This window comes from Nestor notabilis, unplaced genomic scaffold, assembly GCF_000696875.1.
Source record: "Nestor notabilis isolate BGI_N333 unplaced genomic scaffold, ASM69687v1 scaffold14398, whole genome shotgun sequence".
NCBI classification, from domain to species: Eukaryota; Metazoa; Chordata; class Aves; order Psittaciformes; family Psittacidae; genus Nestor; species Nestor notabilis.
Genome location: NW_009941657.1, coordinates 450 through 20,349, shown reverse-complemented (window position 1 = coordinate 20,349; position 19,900 = coordinate 450). Strand labels below are relative to the sequence as shown.

The 19,900-nt window shown below is 52.9% G+C and overlaps 1 protein-coding gene across 1 annotated transcript; it reads right to left on the bottom strand.

Annotated features, from left to right (window-relative positions):
• Nucleotides 1-1,455: 1,455 nt before the first annotated feature.
• On the bottom strand, nt 1,456-15,132 carry TBC1D22B (TBC1 domain family, member 22B). Its single transcript, XM_010021004.1, has 12 exons — nt 14,856-15,132; nt 13,851-14,030; nt 13,293-13,363; nt 12,768-12,896; nt 12,275-12,340; nt 11,271-11,385; nt 7,875-7,877; nt 3,831-3,937; nt 3,473-3,548; nt 3,080-3,207; nt 2,227-2,322; nt 1,456-1,791 (listed from the first exon to the last, which is right to left on the bottom strand). Exons 1-12 carry the CDS (start codon nt 15,130-15,132, stop codon nt 1,663-1,665), a joined length of 1,377 nt encoding a protein of 458 aa, XP_010019306.1. The 3' UTR covers nt 1,456-1,662.
• Nucleotides 15,133-19,900: the final 4,768 nt, after the last annotated feature.

The window sequence follows — 19,900 nt, the reverse complement described above, 5'->3', positions numbered from 1 at the left end:
CAGGTCTGGGCCCGTGGAGAAAGCAACAAAAGGCACCTGCAAAAGTCCAACTAAAAGCCTGAGAAGAACAACTCCAGGTTGGGAAAGCGATTTCTTGAGACACTATTTGGAGTTTTATTGGCAACAAGGCTCTGCCTTTCACATGCTCAGCCCCGGCCTTGCGGCTCCGCTGCCTCTTCCCACTGGGAACAGCAATGGAATGCAGAGGGACTGGGAAGCTCCATGCCCTGGTGACAGCCCACATGGCCTGGATCCATCCCCAGCCCTTGTCAGGATGCGGCCAGCAGGAAGAACACAGCTCCTTAAAACATCCACAACTGGTTTAAGAGCAGGTGGTGGTGAGGGCAGCCTGGGCCTTGCTGGGAGAAGCCCTGGAGGACGCATCCATAGGGCCAGGGAACACTGGGGCAGCCAGTGCTGGATCCAGGATTGTTCCTCCCCCGAGAGTCCCACTGGCCTCGGAGCCAGCAGCAGACAAGCCGGGATACCCTGTTTCCTGGATATGGCTCTACCCTGCTTCCCATGTCCTTTAAACACCCAAATCCTCTTTGGAGGGAAGCCTTGAGATCCATGTTTCCATCGCAGCTCTTCCCAGCAGGTCCAACACTGCAAACACACCCTGTGGGAGAAATACCTGCGGGTGCAAAAAGCAACCCCCCCATGTCTGGAGTGGTCCAAAGCCCTGCGATGCTGTAACCAGACACCCTTCCCAGGCATGGAGAGGATGGGGAGAACAAGGAGTGCACGTTATAAATATAAAATCATGATCTGCTACAAACGTAAGACGTATATTGTACATCTTCAACCCATATACACAAGAACACGATATACACAGAACGCCTCAGAGGAGCAGGGACTTTGCAAAGGGGGAGTGGGAGATGCTGCTCCCCTTCCAGCCCCCTGCGCCTCCCCCATGCCAGAGGGGGGTGTACCGACAGCGCATCAGTCACCAGAAGTCCTGTGAAGCTGACACGCATCATTGGAAGTGATGGAGTGATGGTTCCCCTGCCCCGAGCCATGTTCACCCCACTGCCCAGGGGGAGAGGGAGGTGAAGAGGGTGAGGAGGACACAGAGCAGGCGCGAGGGGTTCTCTTGTGAACTCAGAAAGTGCTTGGGGTGTCCGGACCCTCGGAGCGAAGCCAGGCCCTGAGAGAAGCCTCTTGCCCTGCTGCTCTCAGGGGAAGGATTTTCCAGCCAGGCAGGTCTCTGATAAGGCATTTTTCATCTGGGAGCTGGAGCGACCAGTGGCAGAAGAGAGAAGGGAGCAGATATGGCAGCGCACGTGGTGACGGGTTAACACGAGGCAGCAAAGCCAAAGTGGTCCCAGCCAAGGGTAAACAGGTGGAGAGGACAGGAGGGCTTTGTCCTCGGCTCAGTTTCTCTGTCAAGCTGCCCCCAACGTCCCTTCCCAGCCCTTTCAAGCCTCTCTCCCTGGCTCGGTGTGGAATACTGACGGTCACTGGAGTGGCACATCCAGGCGCATGGAGTGGCAGACAGGCACACGTTGAGAGTTAAGACGAGTCCATGTGAGCTTTGTACAGCGAGGAGCAGCTCCCGGCTGGAGTGTCCGAGGAGGTGGGATGACAGAAATGCCACAGTGATCAGATCGGGCCAGGACAAGGGCTGCACATGGGGGAGAGGAGGGAGCCCAGTCCCGGCACCTATCGGCGGTAATGATTGGGGGCATCTGCAAACATGTACTTGAGTCTGTAGGCTTCAGCGAGCAGGAGTCCAATCTCTTCGTTACCCCAGTGTATCGTGGGCAGGTTTTGTAACAACATCAGAAGGCCCTGAAAGAGGGGAAGGTGCTTAGTTTTGGGAGGTTGAAGGCAGAGTACAGATCCAGAGCAGGCTCAGGGCAGCAGTACTCAATAACTTGCTCACAGACAGCATTAAGATATGTTTGTGTCTAGATCCTAATCCGTGAAACACCTCAGATGCCAAAACCTCTTGAGATAAAGGATGCTTCCACAGCTGGACACCAGAAGGCAAACATAAAGGGACTTACCATGATCAGAGCTGATTTTGCTGTCTGAACTCTCCAACAGCTCTGTTCTGCCCTGAGCCCTGAGGCTCAGTAGTTACTGTCTCGGCAAGGATCCCGAGACAGAATGATCTTGGAGCCAGCTCTGAGATGATGGTTGACTGCATCCACCTTCGTCTCCCAACCAGAGCAATTCCCTCCCCTAACCACCAGGGAAATACCCCCAGCCCCAAGGTCTTACTTGGAAGTCTTCCTCATCTAGGATCTCCTTTCGCCACTTGATCAAGAAGGCAGCGCAGACGTACAGGTGGAAATGTGAGAATCCTTCTGGCTCTGACTGTGGACAGCAAAGCTCGGTGTCATGACTTCCCTGGACACATGTGTCCTGCAGGGCCACCTATCACCCAACTGGCTATCAATGTCCTGGGGCCACACTGCTTTGCTTCCTTCATCATGCCCCTCTACTCTGCTCTCATGAGACCCCACTTGCAGCACTGGGTGCAGTTCTGGTGTCCCCAAGAGAAGAAGGACACGGAGCTGTTGGAGCAAGTCCAGAGGAGGCCATGAGGATGATCAGAGGCTGGAGCAGCTCCCGTATGGAGACAGGCTGAGAACATTGGGGCTGTTCAGCCTGGAGAAGAGAAGCTGCGTGAAGACCTCAGAGCAGCTTCCAGTGTCTGAAGGGGGCTACAAGGATGTTGGAGAGAGACCTTCATCAGGGACTGGAGTGATAGGACAAGGGGTGATGGGTTCGAACTGAAACAGGGGAAGTTCAGGTTAGAGATAAGGAAGAAGTTCTTCCCTGTGAGGGTGGTGAGGCGCTGGCACAGGGTGCCCAGAGAAGTGGTGAATGTTCCATCCCTGGCAGTGTTCAAGGCCAGGTTGGACAGAGCCTTGGGCGACATGGTCTAAAGTGAGGCATCCCTGCCCGCTGCCGGGGGTTGGAACTGGATGATCTTAAGGTCCTTTCCAACCCAAACTATCCTATGATTCTATGATCTCTTCAGTTACCAGAAGACTTCCATCCCACCGTGCACAGGGAATCGGCCCCAGAGTGACCAGCCAAGCAGGGAAGGCAGCAGGAGCCTGTGTACCTGGTAGGTGTCCCAGAGGCGGATGGTGCAGCGAAGAGGCAGCTCCCTCATCAGCAGATTGTTCATCCAGCGAAAGGCAAACTGCAGGTATTCAACCTCGTACTTCCTAAAGTGATTATGTACCTGCTCTGAAACAGCACATTTCACTTACACACCTGGGGACCACGGCACTGCCCCCAACACACTGGCTTCAGGCTGAGACCTTGTTCTCCAAAACACCTGCACTCCTCACCCTGGGCAGCAAAACCCTGTCCCAGGAGGTTCCTGGCTGACCCTACCCTGCTCTGCTTCTATACCTGTTGTAGGCAAGTCTATCCCTGCCTTGAGGGTGCTACTTGCAAAGGAGGCCCCCCCACTGTTGTGACAACCTGCTCAGATCCCCTTGTCACCTACCATCGATCCGGCTCACCAGCTCCTCCAGGGCTTTGACTTTCTTCTGGATCCCTGGCTGTGCAAAGGTGTAGTTATCCTGTGGGGAGAGGCAGCAGCTCTAACAACAGCTAGAAGTGATAGAAACCACATCCCCAGCTCCACAGGGAGCCAAAAGCACCATGAGCCAAGGAGACACAACTCCTGAGCACCAGGATCATCTGCCTGCTGTGAATCCCTAGTCAGGACAGTGCTGTTTGGAGAGGCAGAGGATTTTACCCACAGACTTAGCTTAGTGAAATTGCAAAATCTCCCTAATTCTGGGACATGCAGAGCACTCACCCTATTGAAGGGAGAGACCCCCCCAGGACCCCAGGCTCACCTGAATCCCATCCAGCAGCTTGCTCATGCACCAGAAGCTGTCAGCTTCAATGCTCCGTAATACATCCTGCGACAGGTTCGTCACATCAAAGTTCTCCACATCCTCCTCTGCAGAACAGAGAGGGAAGAGCATCAGGAGGGTGGGGACACCAGGCAGCTCACAGGACACACTGAGAGGCTTTATGAAGCCAAGGGCAAGCAATGAGGCTCCCTGCCTGGCCCAGAGCACAGCACCCGTGCACTGACCTATTTCTCCAACCCAAGTGAAGGGCTGAAGGACCCCAAAAGACTCAGTGGCCACGATGCAAACCCCAGGGTGCTGTGGGAGGGATCCCACACTGCTACTGCTGTCATTGTCCCTCTGGGCAGAGCCTGTGCATGGACAAAGCTGCATATGGGACCCCTCTACCCAGACTATATCCCACCTCAGGTGATGGCAGGTCTCTGCCAGCACCACAGGGAGAACTGGGAGAGGTGAATCTCCCACTGCAGCCAGAAACCAGGGAGGGAAACACTGCCCATGACCTGGGGCAGCTCAGTTTCCACATCCAGATTCATCAGCGCCATCCCAGGACTGAAGCACAACAGCGTTACCCAAAAAGTGGCTGCCAAAGCCTCAGAACCCTCTATAGGAGAGCAGGACTCTGAGGCACAGTTGCAAGGACCCAAAAGCAGCCAAACATCTTCCTAGAGAGCAAAAAGGCTCCGACTTAAATCCAGCTTGGAGCCTGACAGTGGGGACACCAGCAGAGAGGCTGCTCAGCTTCACAGAGCTTCTCCTCCTCAAACCCAGCTGATGGGAGAGATCCAGCAAGCTGCAGCCCCATGCACAGAAGAACTTTGCTGCAGGGGAAGCAGAGATTTATGCAAGCTTGTTTTCCAAAGCCAGTGAACTGGGGGTCAGAAAGCACAAGGGTTAGTGGCAGTTTTGTCCCCAAAGGGTACTCACAGAGTGCAAAAGGCTGCCCCTGCTTTTAAATGGGCTTATGAACCTGCAAGAAGGGCAAGGGAGAGATCAGAAACCTCAAGGGTAGGATGGTGCTGATGCTGAGTTTGGAGCAGGTATCACCTGCTCCAGGCCAAGCTCACCTAAACCTGGGGCTGTAGAAGGCAGTGGAAACACAGGGAGGAGGCTCAGGAGACACAGGTCCTGGTTTGGCAGACATAGCAGCTCCCTTCCCCTTCCTCCTCAGGAGAGCACTTGTCACAGAGCTAGATCAGACCAACAGATGCCAGGGCTAAACCGGCCCATTTCCAAACCCAGAGGTTCACAAATCCTAACAAGTGTCTTTGATCTTCCTTGGAAAAGAGCAAGAGAGGGAGAGGACAGGGCTTGGGGCTACAGCCAGGCCACGCTCTTGCCTTAGGGCAGTGATGTGAAAACTCACACTAACAGATCCTGCCCACAGGAGGATGGGAAGAACAGAGCCAGCGACTCCAGCACTGCTCCTTCTCTGGGACAGGACTTGGCCCCAGGGCAAAATGCCACCAGGAGCTTTAGGGACTAGCGAGGGCTTAACTCTGCATTAATCTGGCAATCTTGAACTGCAGAAAGAGCAGCAAAGCTCTTCTACAGCTGCAGGTCATGGTCCAAAGCTATCACTCTTCTACTAGCTTCTCTGCAGGGACTCACAAATATTCCAGGCAATGAGAAAGACAGGCAAAAATCCTTCCCTAGACAGCTTCCCTCACACAGGAGGGAGGATGGACAGGCAAAGGAAGGGGACAGGGCCACATGCTAGTAGCCAGGACTGGTCAGGGGGGCAACCTCAGCCATGCAGGATGAGCTCCATGCAGCTCTAGGCATGAGGACCATGACGGAGAAGGAGATGTGGTGACCTGTCCAGGTGAGGGGGAACACCTTGCTGCTTGCACCAGGATGGGGACAGGAGCAGCAACTCTGCCAGCACCCTGCTGTCAAAGCAAAACAGGGAGAGGAGGTGCCCAGCATGAGCCAACACACACTGCAAGAAGGCCTCTGGAGCATGTGGTCCAACACAAACATTTGCTCAGTGGCATCATTCAAGAAGCCCTCTGGAAAGGAGGGAGCTGCTCAACAGGGCTCTGGCAGGGCCTGAAAGGGAGCCAGTGGCACAGTGACACTGCTGGCAGTGTCCCAGGGTGCCTAAGGGCAGCTGGAGAAAGCACAGTTCCTGTGAACGACATTTCACCAGGACTCAGGGTGGACACAGGAGAAAGGACATCACAATCCCACTTGAGCCCCTGCTCCAAATGCCAGGCAGGGAATAGCTTGGAGCAGATGAGGGGTACCAGGGCTCAGTGCCTGCTTGCCCCCAGGGAGCTTTACTGACTCCCCATGCTCACTGCAGGACTAGGCACATGGGGAACAGTTAAACCCAGTCTCGGCTCACAGCCCTGTATAGTAATGGGCATGTCTGCACCATGTGCAGTGAGGGACAGATCCAGGGCAAACCTGGAGTTGAGAACAAGACTGATGTTACAGCCTGAGCTAGTAAGTTGTGAGTAGTAACACCCAGGTACGAGGCTTCCCTTCCCCCAGGTTCCACTTATGCTTCTGTTTACAGGGAGGCAGAGTCTTAGTCTAACCACAATCAGGATTTAGTCACAAAGCCAGTCAGGAGCGAGCCAGATCAATCCTTTCCATGGCACTACCCCTTCCACAGGCTTGGTGAAATGTCAAACAGGTCCCAAAGCTGAAACAATCCCTTACACAAGGCCCTGGATCAGCGATGGAAGTGGCGTCATACACTGAGATGGGGAGAGAGCACTGGGAGAGGGCACAGAGCCAGCACTGGCACTACCTGGGGCTGCTGAACTAGTTTCTGAGCTCAGTCACTGCCATTTGAAAGGCAAACACAAGCCCTGATTGCTGGCAGTGACTCTGAGGGGCTGTGGGACCCCAGCTGGGAGCAGTTTTAGCAGGACTGAGGGCTCAGCATCCCTGTGCTTGCTGGACTCTCTCTGATACCTGGAAAAAGGGGCATATGGCTTCCTCTGGCAGGGTGTCAGCCCTGTCCCAGTTCCTTGGATGCCAGCCCGCCTCTCTCCATCCTCACTGCTCAGGCTCTGACTCCCCAGCAGCACCACTGCACCCATCCCATCCAGAGGGCAGCAACAGCAGGCTCAGCTGCTCCTGCAGCCTCAACACCTCCCTCAAGCTCTTCCTCATGGCAGCACAAGTAGAAGCCATCAATCACCAGGAGGAGGAATCACTCCACCTCTGGATCTGTTGGTGGCAGGGGCCCAAAGCAACCATACTTGCTGCCAAGTAGCCATGTTGGTGCAGGAGGCAGGTAGAGCATCACAGGAGGTGAGCCATGCTGGGAGAAAGGTTAAAACACAGCAGTTAAATCTATCCCATCTGCCAGCTCTCAGGTGTCTGCCCAGCACCTAAAGAAGCAGGAGTTTTGCATCTAGACTGGGCACAAGTAAAGGAAAAGCAACTGGTCCCAACTGGCACTAGAAAAAGGGGCAGAAGAGTTCAGACATGGGGAGTGGAAGCTCAGGAAGAGCTGCTCCTCCCTGCTTCAGCCTAGTTGATGCTGGTTGAAGGGGCACACACACTGGTTTCAAGGCATTGCTCAGAACGGACAGCAATACTAACAGGTTAACCTTTGGTTAAGCTGGGGAAATGCAGGCTAATAATAGGGTCATCCAGTTCCCAAAGCATCCCAGGGCAGCCAGAAGAAATAGTGTCCTGCGAGTATGCTTCACTCACTGGTCCATTTACCTCCTTCAGAACCCAGAGAGGCTTCCATCCTTCCTCTCACCATCTTCTATAGTGAGGATGGAAGGGCATCAAGTCAAAGACTCAGCAGTACACCAAGTCAGACCACTGTAACTACTACCCCAAGCAAAGTGTTTAATCCTTCTGCACACAAGAGCCTGGGTGTTGGCTGGGTTACTGCTGACTAATGGGTCTTTACTCATGTCAGCTTCAGTGAAAGGAAGCTGCCAAATTGTTCCCTGAAGGTGCTTGGAAAACTACAGACCATCCCCTCCCCAAAGCACCCACCTTTTCCCCACGGACATGTTCGAGCCCTTGGTGGGAAGCCAGACAAACCCTCTGAAGCATGTTTTAGGCCTTGGTCTAGTAACTGATGTGTAACGGAGACATCATTAACCAGACACATTGACCAGCTGATAAGCACCAAGCAGAGATTTTAATTGATTTGTAGAGAAGCGGATTTGTTGTCTGCAAATACAATGCCTGCTCAAAGCATGGGATGACGGAGCATGGGAGAAGGCTCAGGGGAGACCCTATCACTCTCCACAACTACCTGAAAAAAGGATGGAGCAAGGTAGGGGTTGGTCTCTTCCCCCAAGGAACAAGTGACAGGACAAGAGGAAACAGCCTCAAGATGCACCAGGGGAGGTTTAGCTGGAGCTGAGGAACAATTCCTTGCCCAGAGGGTGCTCAGGCATTGGAACAGGCTGCCCAGGGCAGGGCTGGAGTCACCGTCCCTGCAAGTGTTCACAGCCCGTGTAGCCGAGGCCTCAGTGCCAGGGGTTAGTGGTGGCCTTGGCAGGGCTGGGCAACGGTTGGACTGGATGAGCTTAAAGGTCTTTTCCAACCTGGTTGATTCTGTGATGGGTTCGAAGTCTACAAAGAAATTTGAGATGGAAACCAGCCCATTATCAGAGGTGAGACTGCTTTATGAGAAGCCACTAGACTGAACAGCTGGAGACCAGGGTGTCAGCCTGGCTTTGTGCTGAGCAGTTAACCAAAGTCACCAGCTTGTGAACTCCACCTCTGCCTGTCAGCTCACTCACACCTGCACGCCATGGTCCCCAAAGGGCTGTGAGGGTCCTGCTGAGTCAGCTGCTGCAGGGACAGCCCTTCAGAGGTCCACACAAAGATCCAGGGAAGCTGGTGGCCAGCTGAGCTGAGGAGCCAGCACAGTGGATGCATTCAACAAAACCCCAGTCTGAAGGACAGGGGCAGCAAAACCAGAGGTTTGAAGATGGTGCCAATTTTCCAGAGTCAGATTTCAAGGAAAGGCAAGGAAAACTTTCCCAGGCCAGCTATACATATACCTTTGAATGTGGAAATATCCTCAGATGACAGGGGTATGAGCCCTCAGCAGCTGCCTAATCGTGCCATTTCCCAAAGGGATACAGCTTGAATACAAGCAGAATTTCCTTTACGAGACTTCCCACAGAAAGGAGAGCTGTCCATTGGCACATGTTGCACAAGGGTTACCAAACTGTGCAAGGCCTCTTTGGGTTCTCCTGCTGCAAGGACCTGGGTGCAGCACAGACTTGGCTGATCCAGGGATTCTGAGAATTAGTGATACCTCCTGTATGAAGACAGGCTGAGAAAGTTGGGGCTGTTCAGCCTGGAAAAGAGAAGCTGCGCGGAGACCTCAGAGCAGCCTGCCAGTATCTGAAGGGGGCCTACAAGGATGCTGGGGAGGGACTCTTCATTAGGGACTGCAGTGGTAGGACAAGGGGGGATGGCTTTAAACTTAAACAGGGAAACTTTAGGTTAGATCTAAGGAAGAAGTTCTTCACAGTGAGGGTGGTGAGGCACTGGAATAGGTTGCCCAAGGAAGCTGTGAATGCTCCAACCCTGGAGGTGTTCAAGGCCAGGCTGGACAGAGCCTTGGGTGACATAGTTTAGTGTGTGGTGTTCCTGCTCATGGCATACGGGTTGGAACTAGATGATCTTAAGGTCCGTTCCAACCCTAACTATTCTATGATTCTATGATCCAACAAGGAGAGCCCCCAGACCTGCCCAGCACCAGCTCTTCGGGGCTCTGTGAGCAAAGGCAGCTGCAGAGAAGAGCCAGTGCTCCAAGCCAGAGACTTAAATCCTGTTGCAAAAGGGGGTTTATGGCACTGAGCACTGCCAGTTCCTTCCCACGTACATTCAAGGCAATTACTGATCTTGTCCTTAAACGCCAACTGCTACACAGCCAGAGCAGGGAGCCACCATGACCTCTTATCACCTAAAGGCTCTGTGTCCCAGGGTCTGGGGCCAGAAGGGGATGCATAATATTGTTTGGCAAAATTCAACTCAACAGGTCTTGCACATGTTTTTTTTTCCCTCCAACACAAGTTTCAGAGATAGCTGGAAGCAGGAAGGCCATGTTCAGAGAGGAAACTCCAGGGAGGGGTGAAATAGCCCTGGAAGATGGTGGGAAGCACACCACCAGCAAGAGGTGGACCGGTCCGACGCAGCATGAACTCTGCAGTCACACACAGAGAGAGCTGAGCCCCAGCACAGTACAGGGCTGCAAGAAGTCACACCAGGTACCTGCAGGCAGCTCTGATGCTTCATACCAGTGCCCTCCTTGCAGAGATAACTCACTGTGCATAGCCCTGCTTCTAACCCAACAAATTAATCCTGAGCAACCAGCCTCCACCAAGCCTAAGTGCCAACAGTGCTGCAGTAGAAGCAACTCAAAGGGAACCTGCTCAGACCTGATCCAGCAGGCTCCTGACCTCCCAGGAAAGGGAATTCCCAGGAAAGGGTACTCACCACTCCAGATTATAGCAGGGCCACGTTTTGTGCCTTCTCCTTCAGACAGTGAGAAGCATCAGCACTTCCTGCGGATCAATCCTGACCACACTGGCTACCACAGTGGAACCAAGCTGTCTTACCTCTTTGCAAGCTCCTCAGAAGCAGCACATCAGTACTGGTTTACAAAGCCTCAGCTAGGCAGTGGAAGGCTTCCACTGACTCCAACAAGCTTTGGCTAGGACCTTAAAAATATTTGTTCCACAGAATTTCTCTGTCACTAATACAGTCTTACAAATTCCCTTTTTTCCTTCTATTTACAGTGAAAACTAAGAGCCTTCAGGCACAGGGATTACAGAGGCCCAGCATTAATGTCAAGCCCAAAACACAGCTAGAGCTGGAGAATGACTACCAGTGCTATGGGTAGAAATTACTTGATCTCCAGCTAAAAGCAACTGGCTGTCAAGAAAGCCAAAAGGAGCAGGGAGAAGTCAATTTGCTTTCTGAAAGTCTCAGCTTGAGAAACACACCTGTAACAGCAGCTCAGGCTTCATTTCGATAGTTTATTTTACATTCTCAGCAGGGTCTCTTTATACTTCCCTCAATGCTGGTAGAGCCAGAACTACCTCAAAAGCCAAGCTTTGAGAGCAAGACCCTTCCTTCCCCCAACTCTGTATTATCAGGGCTTTGACTAAACTCCCTCAGCACCTAAAAGGCCTCATTCTCCTCCAAGCTGTAAAGATGTTAAATACATTCAGATGCAAATCTACTCTCAGCACTTCAACTTCTGTGGAGCTGAGCAAACTGAAGTCAGTCCGACTAGGCAGCAAAGATACAGTAAGAGGTCAAGATGCATCTCCAGCCTGGCACAGGTGCTGAAGGAAGAACACATGATCCCCTCAGCAAGGCAAGCTTTTCTGATGCCAGCACTTCACACCCTTTCAAACACCATTGTGGAGAGGCAGCACCGTGCTTCAAGCAACAAATGTCACTTACCAACATACTCAGAGAGGAACACAACAAAGAAAGGAGTGACCAGGTCATTGATTCCCTGTACATAGCCGCTGGCTGGGTGTCGAATGGCCCAGATAAACAGGATTCTTTCAAAGATCTAGGGAAGAATGAGGGAAAGCAGGTACCTGCATTAGCCGTGCACAAAGGAAAGGCAGAAAAGCATAATAGCTAAGCTCAGGGAGCAGAGATCATGCACAGAGACAGCTTTTCTGCAGCAATATGGGTAAGATAAGAAGCATACAAATCCTAGGAGAGCCTCCTGTGTGATCCACAGATCGCACACACAGGCCAGCCCACACTTCACAGGACAAGGCAGCCCAGGCTCCTCATCAAAGCCTCAGCTGAAGAAATGCAGACCCGACTTTGCAAGATCCAGGTGGTTTAAGACCCTTCCACCCACAGGACAGGGCTGCCTGTGCAGAGCAGGACGCCTTGTTGAACAGGATGTTGAAAGTTAAGGCTGTTACCTGTTATCAGCACAGTATTCCCAGCAAAACATCACAGATCGTGAAAGTTCCCAACAGAGCAGCTGCCCTTCAACAACCTTCCAGACTGTCCCAGCCCCAGGACACAGAGCTCTGACAGACCACAAACACACGCTAAGCTTGTTTCCAAGGAGGACACGTGCCTACTACCCCTCCCGGTCATGTCTCCAACCCATCCCTGCCTGGGTTTCTCACATACTGCTTCAAACAAAAGAGGCTTCATAGGAAAACAGAATGATCTGGTCTGGTTCAAATGCCTTGAATTTGTCTCAAAACAAAAGCTTCAGGTCTTCTACCAACTCTTGGCTACACCTCACCACAGAAGAGCTGATCATAGCCATGAGCTCCAAGTCTGATGTCCTTCAGAAACATGGGACAAGACCAGTTTCAGCAGGTATCTGCATCAGGAGCTGTCAGCCCTGGAAGTTTCCCCACAGATCTAACTCCGCACCCCCACCCCACCCCCCAGCAAATGTGTGACAGGAGCTTCCTTTCCCTTACCTCCTGGACAAGCGGCTGCTGGAAAAGGGGTATGAGTGGGTTGGTCCTTGGAATATCGATGTGGATCTGGAAGAGAAGGTGGGTTACATACACCAGCCATGCTTTCCAGGGGCACAGCAACTCATCACAGACTAACAGAGCGGAATCCACTCCTCAGTGTCCCCCAGGCGAGAGCTGCACTTGCTGGCAAGCACAGTGAAAGCCACAGCTGCAATGACAGAATCATGTCCAGTTTTATCTCTATCTCCTCTGCTCAGGTGTGGGCAGGTGACCAGAGCTGGACTCTGAAATCTAGCTATTAGATCAACTGAAGGAACGGTTAAACTAATATCTGTAAGAAGAGGGATAGAAACATGGTGCCCTTTCCCCTCCCAATAGCTGCAGCTAGAGGAAGTCCTGGCATGACCCCAACTGCATGGACAAGCAGTGGCAAGAGGAAGGAAAGGGATATAACCAAGGCAGAAAGCCAGGCAAAAGGCAGAGGGGCTCATACCTGTCGGTAGGTGTCTTGATGATGCTCCTCATTCCGGGAATCATAATACTGCTGGATGAAGCCAAAGTATTCCTCCCGCTTGCGCTGCAAAGTCAGCTTTCGCCGCTCCATGTTTGCGGGGAGATAACCCTGTGGCAGGAAAGCCTGTGTCAGGGCAGAGCCTCTTCCCTCACCTTAAAACATCCCCTGAAATCCTGCCTGTCAGCTGGAATCATCGGGCACAGAGACTCAGGTACTGGGGAAAGACCTTTCATGGGATTTGGCTCTCCCAGCCCCTGATGCCTTGGAGCAACCCAACCTCATGGGATTCGGTTTTCCAAACCAGAGTGAACCACCTATTCCCAGCACCACTATGGGCTTCGTGCTGAAAGAGGATGTAGCAATTACACTCCCCAACCAAAAAAAACCCTGCATGGGCTGGGTACAGACACAACACGAGCAAACCTGGTTATAGGACACAAGGGGCACATGTCTCTGGCTTGGCACATTCCCCCAGCCTCCTGCATCACAGTTCCAAGTACTCACTGAGAGGAGACGCCAAGTCACAGGCCGGACCTCTCTGGGCACACCAGGCCAGCTGCATTTCCTCAGTTCATCTGCAAACGGACAGTGGTGGCAATGGATTAGATCCTAGGCACGTCCAGGCACCACTACACCTAGAAGGAGAGGAAAGCCCAGTCTGCTCCTGCAGGCTCTAGTGACACTGAGCCTCCAGGAAGGCTCCACATTAGCAATGGCTGGGGATGTGGGTCTGCAGCAAGGGGAGCAGAGCCTATTCCAGCTCAGCCTGGACACAGAACTGGTGGCTGCAGGAGTTCCAATGAGATGGAAGCTCAGTTCTCATGCAGAGCCTGACAGCCCCCAGTGATCCCAACCATCATTTGTGAGATGGAGGAAGACTGGGAACAGGCAGAGAGCTAGTGGAGGATGTTACCGTCTGCCAAAAAAGCACTTTGTGCCACCACACCACTTGGTGCAACTGCAGAGAGTCATTTTTTCCACCCTGGAGCAGACCCAATTACAGCTTAAAGCAGGCAGCAGCCCTCTTCTCACCCACAGGCACCCCCACTTTGCCGCACTCACCCAGGTCTGTGTTGTGGCTGGAAAGGAGCTGCCGAAACTTCTCCAGGCGGGTTTTCTCCCTCACTGTCATGGGGGGAGCACCCGAAGCATTTTGGTCAGAGATCCGGGCGACAAGTGGAATGACGGGCCGAAGGGGAAGGGACTGCTGCTTTTGAAGGGGGGTCCTCACACAGGCCTCCTCTGCAAGGAGCAGATGCTGCAGTGAGGTAGGGAAGGAGACTGCACCTCTCCAAACCTACCTCGCTCAGAGATCTGCCACTGCAGGTTTCACCCCAGCCCCAGCCAACAGAGCATCACCGCCCCACTCCGATGGATCACCTGGTGCACAGGCATGTTATGGCTCTTCCATCATTTGACCCCACTTCTCTTTGCCTTCCTTCCTCCTGCACCCAGACACCTGGCTGCCAGTGGATCAGACTTCCCTCTTCACGTGGGAAGCATGACACAGGAGACAGGCAGAAGATGCTGTGACACTCCCAGCAGAACCCACCTTCACCGCTGATTGCTAGTATAGAGAGCAGGCAATGGGCTGCCAATGCCACCTGCTGGCAGCAGGGACCTGCTGGGTTACTGCCACAGTGTGAACAAGGCAGAGCGAGCAGGGGCTGATGCTGCCCAGCTCCCTGCCCAAGCTGGACAGACTTGGGATCAACAGGACCTCACCCAGACCTTTACGAAGAACAGCATGCTGGGCCACAAAGGAAGCAGATCCCGAGCAAGAATTTAACAGATCTCCAAAATTCCTTAGCACCCCGAACACGGGATGTTTTGGGACAGACGTGTCTGCATGCACGTACTGAGCAGCAGAGGGGACTGAAGCATTAAGGCCAGGCCTCCAAAATTGGCTCCTTGGAGTACAGGATACTACAAAGAGGTGAAAGCCCCTCTTGAGCTTATAGGCTGGGCCACAGCCTCTCACCCATAACAAGGAGCAGCAAGCAGCTGAGTTCAGCAGTCAACCAGGAGAACACTGGAGCAGTAACCTGCTCAGAAGATGGCTCTTACCAGATGTCCTGGAGAGCTGGGCCTCACTGCTGGACTTGATGACCTTGCAGTTCATGGGCATGTCGCTGAGAGCTGACTGGGCCCGCTCGGGTTTTGCCCGCAATTTGCTGTGGTTCTCCAGTACCTGGGCTGCTGTGGCCTTGGCCACTTTAGAGTTCAGAGTTTGCAAAGAGGAAGAGGAGGAAGAGAAGTCCTCATCTTCGTCATCACCGATGTCCCAGGCATCACTGGTATTGCGAGCAAACTCATGGAAGCTGGAGGCCTTCTTGCTTTTCATAGGCAGCGCATTGGCCTTGGAGCGGTCCTTTATGAAACTGGGAACCAGAAAGAAGCACTATCAGAGCCATGCTGTTAGGTAAGTCCATCTTCTTTCCTTCCCTATGCCCTCACTTCAATCAGCCAGCCCCTTTTCCCAATTCCTCTATTCCTCCTCCCAAACCAAAGGAATATGTTAAGCCTCTCTGTGCTGCCCACTGCCAGGAGGCAGAACCTGACATGATGGCAGGGCACAGAGGCCACAACTGGCAGCTGGAGATGTGCCAGGCTTCCCAACCCAGCAGGGCAAAGGGGAGAGACCTACAGTTCCTGCAGCTCCACCTCCTCCCACCCTACACAAAACAAGTAGATTAGCACCCAAGAAAAGGTCTTGCAACCCGGGGAGAGGCATGGCACAGGTCACACAAAGCTGGTCTGAGCCCGTGGACACTCCTGATACAGCTGCGACTGCTCCCAGCACACTGACCAGCCTGGTTCTCTTCTCAGGCACAGGAGGAGTCTTTGTATTTATCCTTAAGCTACAGGAGTCAAAGTCCAGTGCCTGAAGCGTCACAGAAAGGGAGAACCTTCACCACTACCCAGCACAAGATAGGGACCAGGAGGCAGTTCAGATCAACTCTGCCTTTTCTTGCTGGGAAGCATGCTGTGGTTCTCCAGCCTCACAGCAGCCAGGCAGCTTTACCCCCCATTCCTTCTCTTAATTCTTCAGTCTCCAAAAGGGATCAGAGGGTTCAGACACCACTGCTAAAAACTACGCATGTCCCCTTTGATGTTGCTGGGTTTCTGGCCATAAAAGGGTGTCAGTAGATAAGCTTTCCCTGCAAGCTTCTGCAGAGCTCAACACAGCGCCGCACCCCACTGCTGTCCTTCTCCACTGGAGTATCACAGTGTCAGGGGAGGCTGGAGACATCCACCTACTGCAGGACTGAGCCAAAAACCTGCAGAGCCTTGTGGCCTGCATCTCCAGGAGCTAAGCACTTACTTCTTGGTGAGCCGGGGATCCAGAGGAGGATGCTGTGCTCCATACACGGGTTGGATGCTGCAGGAAGGAGAAAGAAAGAAAGAAATAGAAGACAATGCAAAAAGCCACAGAACACCTACGAATAAACTCCTCAACCCAGACTGGGGTCACACTTCTTGCCGGCTGTCAGGAACTGAGCACAGACCAAAAGCAGCTTCTATCTGCAAACCCTGAGCTCCAAAGTGCCACATTCAGCTGAAGATTTGCTCTGTGCAGCAGCAAAGAGAAGCCTTGTTTAAACTCTCAGCGTCTCTCCAGCCCGAGCTGGGATTCATGATCTGCTCTTTTCTGCACCACCCTTTTCTGTTCACTCTGAGTGACCATGTGTCTCTGTCCTGCTGCCTTACACACCGAGGTTCATCCTCCTTTCTAACAAGAGGATTTCTAGGATTGGGAATTCACCCTTCTGAGCCCTGCAGGACAGGGAAGGACTCCAGCCAGTGACAGTGGTGCTCCTCCACAATGCACCTGAGGGTTTGAACCCCGTGCTGGCTCTCAGGCTCATAGCCAATGCCATAGTGAAGCAGCATCTGGTACAGCACACGGTTTGACACGGGTCCAAATCCCAGTTTAATCAACCACTTCCTATGTGGCCTGAAATGAGTCACCGCATCCCAGTCCCTTGTCTCTGCTCCTGGTGGAGTGGGACTGGTGGGACAGGGAGCCCAAGGGCTGCAGGCACTGCATGGGGAGTATCACCTTGGAGAGGAGCTACTAGATCAGTGTTCATCACTAGTTTTACAAGCTCTGCATGTGAGACAGGGATCCTGAGTTATCAGTTCAATTTGGGTAACTATCTACAGCCACCCCATCTCTGGAAAACAAGCCCTCCCCATCCCTGGTACACAGCACAGTCCCACAGCCCACAGCAGAGACAAGGGCCCATTCAGAGCTGGCACACAAGGAACAGGCTCCTCCTGGGTCAACAGAGCTGGCCTGGTTTCCAGGAGCTGCAGATGGTGCCCAGCAGTAAAACAAGCAGAGCCCAGCCGTGCCGGAGCGGGACAGCAGCCTGGTGAAGCTGGAAAGCACACTGGGAGCCAGTTGATGCTGGGGGCTGGCAGCAACAGGCCCAGGCTGGGGAGAGACACAGAGATCAAGGGCAGAGGCTGGAAACAACCACAGCACAGAGAGATCCTGGTGCTGAAGCTTGGTGAGGGGTGGGCTCTCTCTTGCAGCAGCCATCCCCCAGTGGCTGGAAGCACTGAAAAGGCTCACTGTGTTTCCCCACCAGCCATCAAGCCTAGGAAGGAGTTTGCTGACTAATTAGCATCCAGGAGTCAGGACAGCTATTGAGCAGAGACACCCCCGTGGGTCGGCACAGCAAGCAGATTATCAGGAGTAAGAAAAACAAGCTCTCCAGATCAGTGCTGCTTCCCAGTGAGAACCAGCAGAGTCTCTCCAATGGCCAGCTCCAATCTCGCGCTGTCTTGCGACAGCAGCCACAGCGCTGCTCCTCTCTGTGCTGACAACAGGTGACCACTTCTGACTCATGTGCAAAAGCCTTGGCTCCACAAGCCAAATGTGTGATGTGTGTTACAGACAGAGGAGGGGATGTGGCAGGGGGCCTGGGGGGTTTTTTTTTACTCTGAAGCAATCCGCTGGCTAACGGCTGCTACGACACAGAGGGTCCCACCTCCCAGGCAGCTCACTTTGAAGAGCTTTAATGCAGGCTCCCCCAAAGCACTCTGAGCTGATCTAATGGCACAGCCCATCAGCCTGTGCTCACACACAAGGGGCTGAAGGGGACAGTCTAGTTTCCAGCAGGCTACAGAGCCAGGACTGAACACCACCATCCTGCACTGATGAGTTCGAACCGCTGCATGAAGCGGGTTCTCCCCATGTGTGTTCCATCTCTGCCAGTTCTCTGCCAGATTCACCCATGCAGAAGGTGTAACAGACTGGACAGGAGGAGTGCAAATGAAGTGTGCAACAGGTCTTTAAGCTACATGAGCACATGTACAGATAGATGCTAGACAGCAAGTTTGTGCTGTGGTGTCTGTGGTATCCTTGATGCCTAAGCCCACCCCTTCAGCTCACATCCCTGTAGCTGACTCCCAGCAGATCCTACAGCTCCACATTAGTACATCCTACTGAGAACATTGAGGCAGGGGTGCAGTATCACCAAGTGGTGCTTGCTAACTTCATTTACTCATTGGTTTTCCCTGATGCAGCTTGGCTAGATGAAGCTGCTGTCTCCAAGCTCAACTCCCTGCCTGAAGCTGGTTTTGCCTGACTTTTGCATGGGCAGAAAGCTCAGGGCAGGCATTACTTCTCAGCACACACACCACTGGGTCACGAGCTGATGCTGTACTCACAAGCTGAGTGGATGAGCCCTCTGTCCTGTCTCATTTGAAGCTCTTTGGGACAGGCATTTCTCATGACCCACATGGTCAGTGCTGGTACAATGCCTGTGGTACCTGCCTTAGGCTACTCACAGGGAGATCATCACAGAGTGTGGGTTGTTGACACTGCAGCAGAAAGCACATCCATGAAACCTTAAGTGCCACTTTTCGGACACAGCCCAGTTTTACTCCTAGTCAAGTCTATTTCTCCCCTTTTAAAATAGCATTTAATTACCCCCCACACACACTGGAGCCAGGCTGCCTGTCTCTCTAAAGAGCAGGAAATAACAGCCCATCACACAGGATAACACACTAGAGCAACCTGCCACCACATCCCCAGAGAATTACTGGAGTGACAATTCCCAATGCAAAAACTACAGGACAGTACTGGAAACGTGAAAGGACATTTACTAGTTCTGACATGCTAAATCTACAGGAAAAAAGCACCAACTAACAGTTAATACAACCAAGTGACCACATGTACAAAGTAGCATGGAAAAGGAAGTTAACACAGTCTCCAAACCTTGACAAAGCCTCCCTCTGCCTGCTTGCCAGGGCAGAGAAAGAAGAGAGGCAAGAATCTGCATGCGAAGATCTCTCAAACCTCATATAAAACAGAAAGGGAGCTTTACATCTAGCACCTATGGATGTAAGCATGTTCCACCTCCACCTTTGGCTGCTGTATTGCCCAAAATCTGTCAGTAACCATCCCAGGAACACACAGGGCATTTCTTTAGAGGTGGTAACAAGGCTCCTGGACAGCAGGATATCTGCCACGCAGCCAGTGACGAGCAGGGGAGAACTCTGCCAAAAACTTGCTGCTGGACCCTATTGTCTAGGCAGGACTGGCTGCCTCCCAGACCGGTTCATCTGGTTTGAGCTTTCCAAGCCAAAGCTGGAAGTCACTGACTGCAGGAGGGAGCTGCTGTCCAAGACTATGAGCTGGAAACACGGCTGTGACCCCGAGGAAGGAATAGGAGCAACCAGGAAGCCAAATCACCCAGCAAGAGCACAGCATTTTCTTCCCCCATGAGCAGAAGAGGAAGAACTTGTAGAGCTCGTTGTTTTCTCTTTGCTTGCCACAGACCTGGATTGTCCCACCAACCTGAGGGAGTCAGCCAGTGCAGCGACAAAGAACCGAATGAGAGCACATTAGGAAGAGAAATTTAACTTGCCCAGCAGGATTTAAAGCCAACTAAGCATTTCAGACTGCGTCCACACACCAGGAGGGGAAGGGCAGGGTGCAGATATGGCAAATGAGAGGAAAACATGAGGTGCACCCGATGGGAACAGCACTTGTTAAAGCCTCCCCAGAGGGCTGGATGCCCTCTCCCCATGGCAGCCTTGCTTCTAAGGCTTTGAAGGGAACATCTCCTTCAACCCCACGAGCCTCTTCTTCCTAA

Coding starts and splice junctions, on each gene's coding strand:
- TBC1D22B (XM_010021004.1), bottom strand. CDS start 15,132: ATGAAAAGCAAGAAGGCCTCCAGCTTCCATGAGTTTGCTCGCAATACC. Junction 12,897..13,292: donor TGACTTGGCGTCTCCTCTCA/GTGAGTACTTGG, acceptor TTCCTGCCACAG/GGTTATCTCCCCGCAAACAT. Junction 12,341..12,767: donor ATCAAGACACCTACCGACAG/GTATGAGCCCCT, acceptor CTTCTCTTCCAG/ATCCACATCGATATTCCAAG.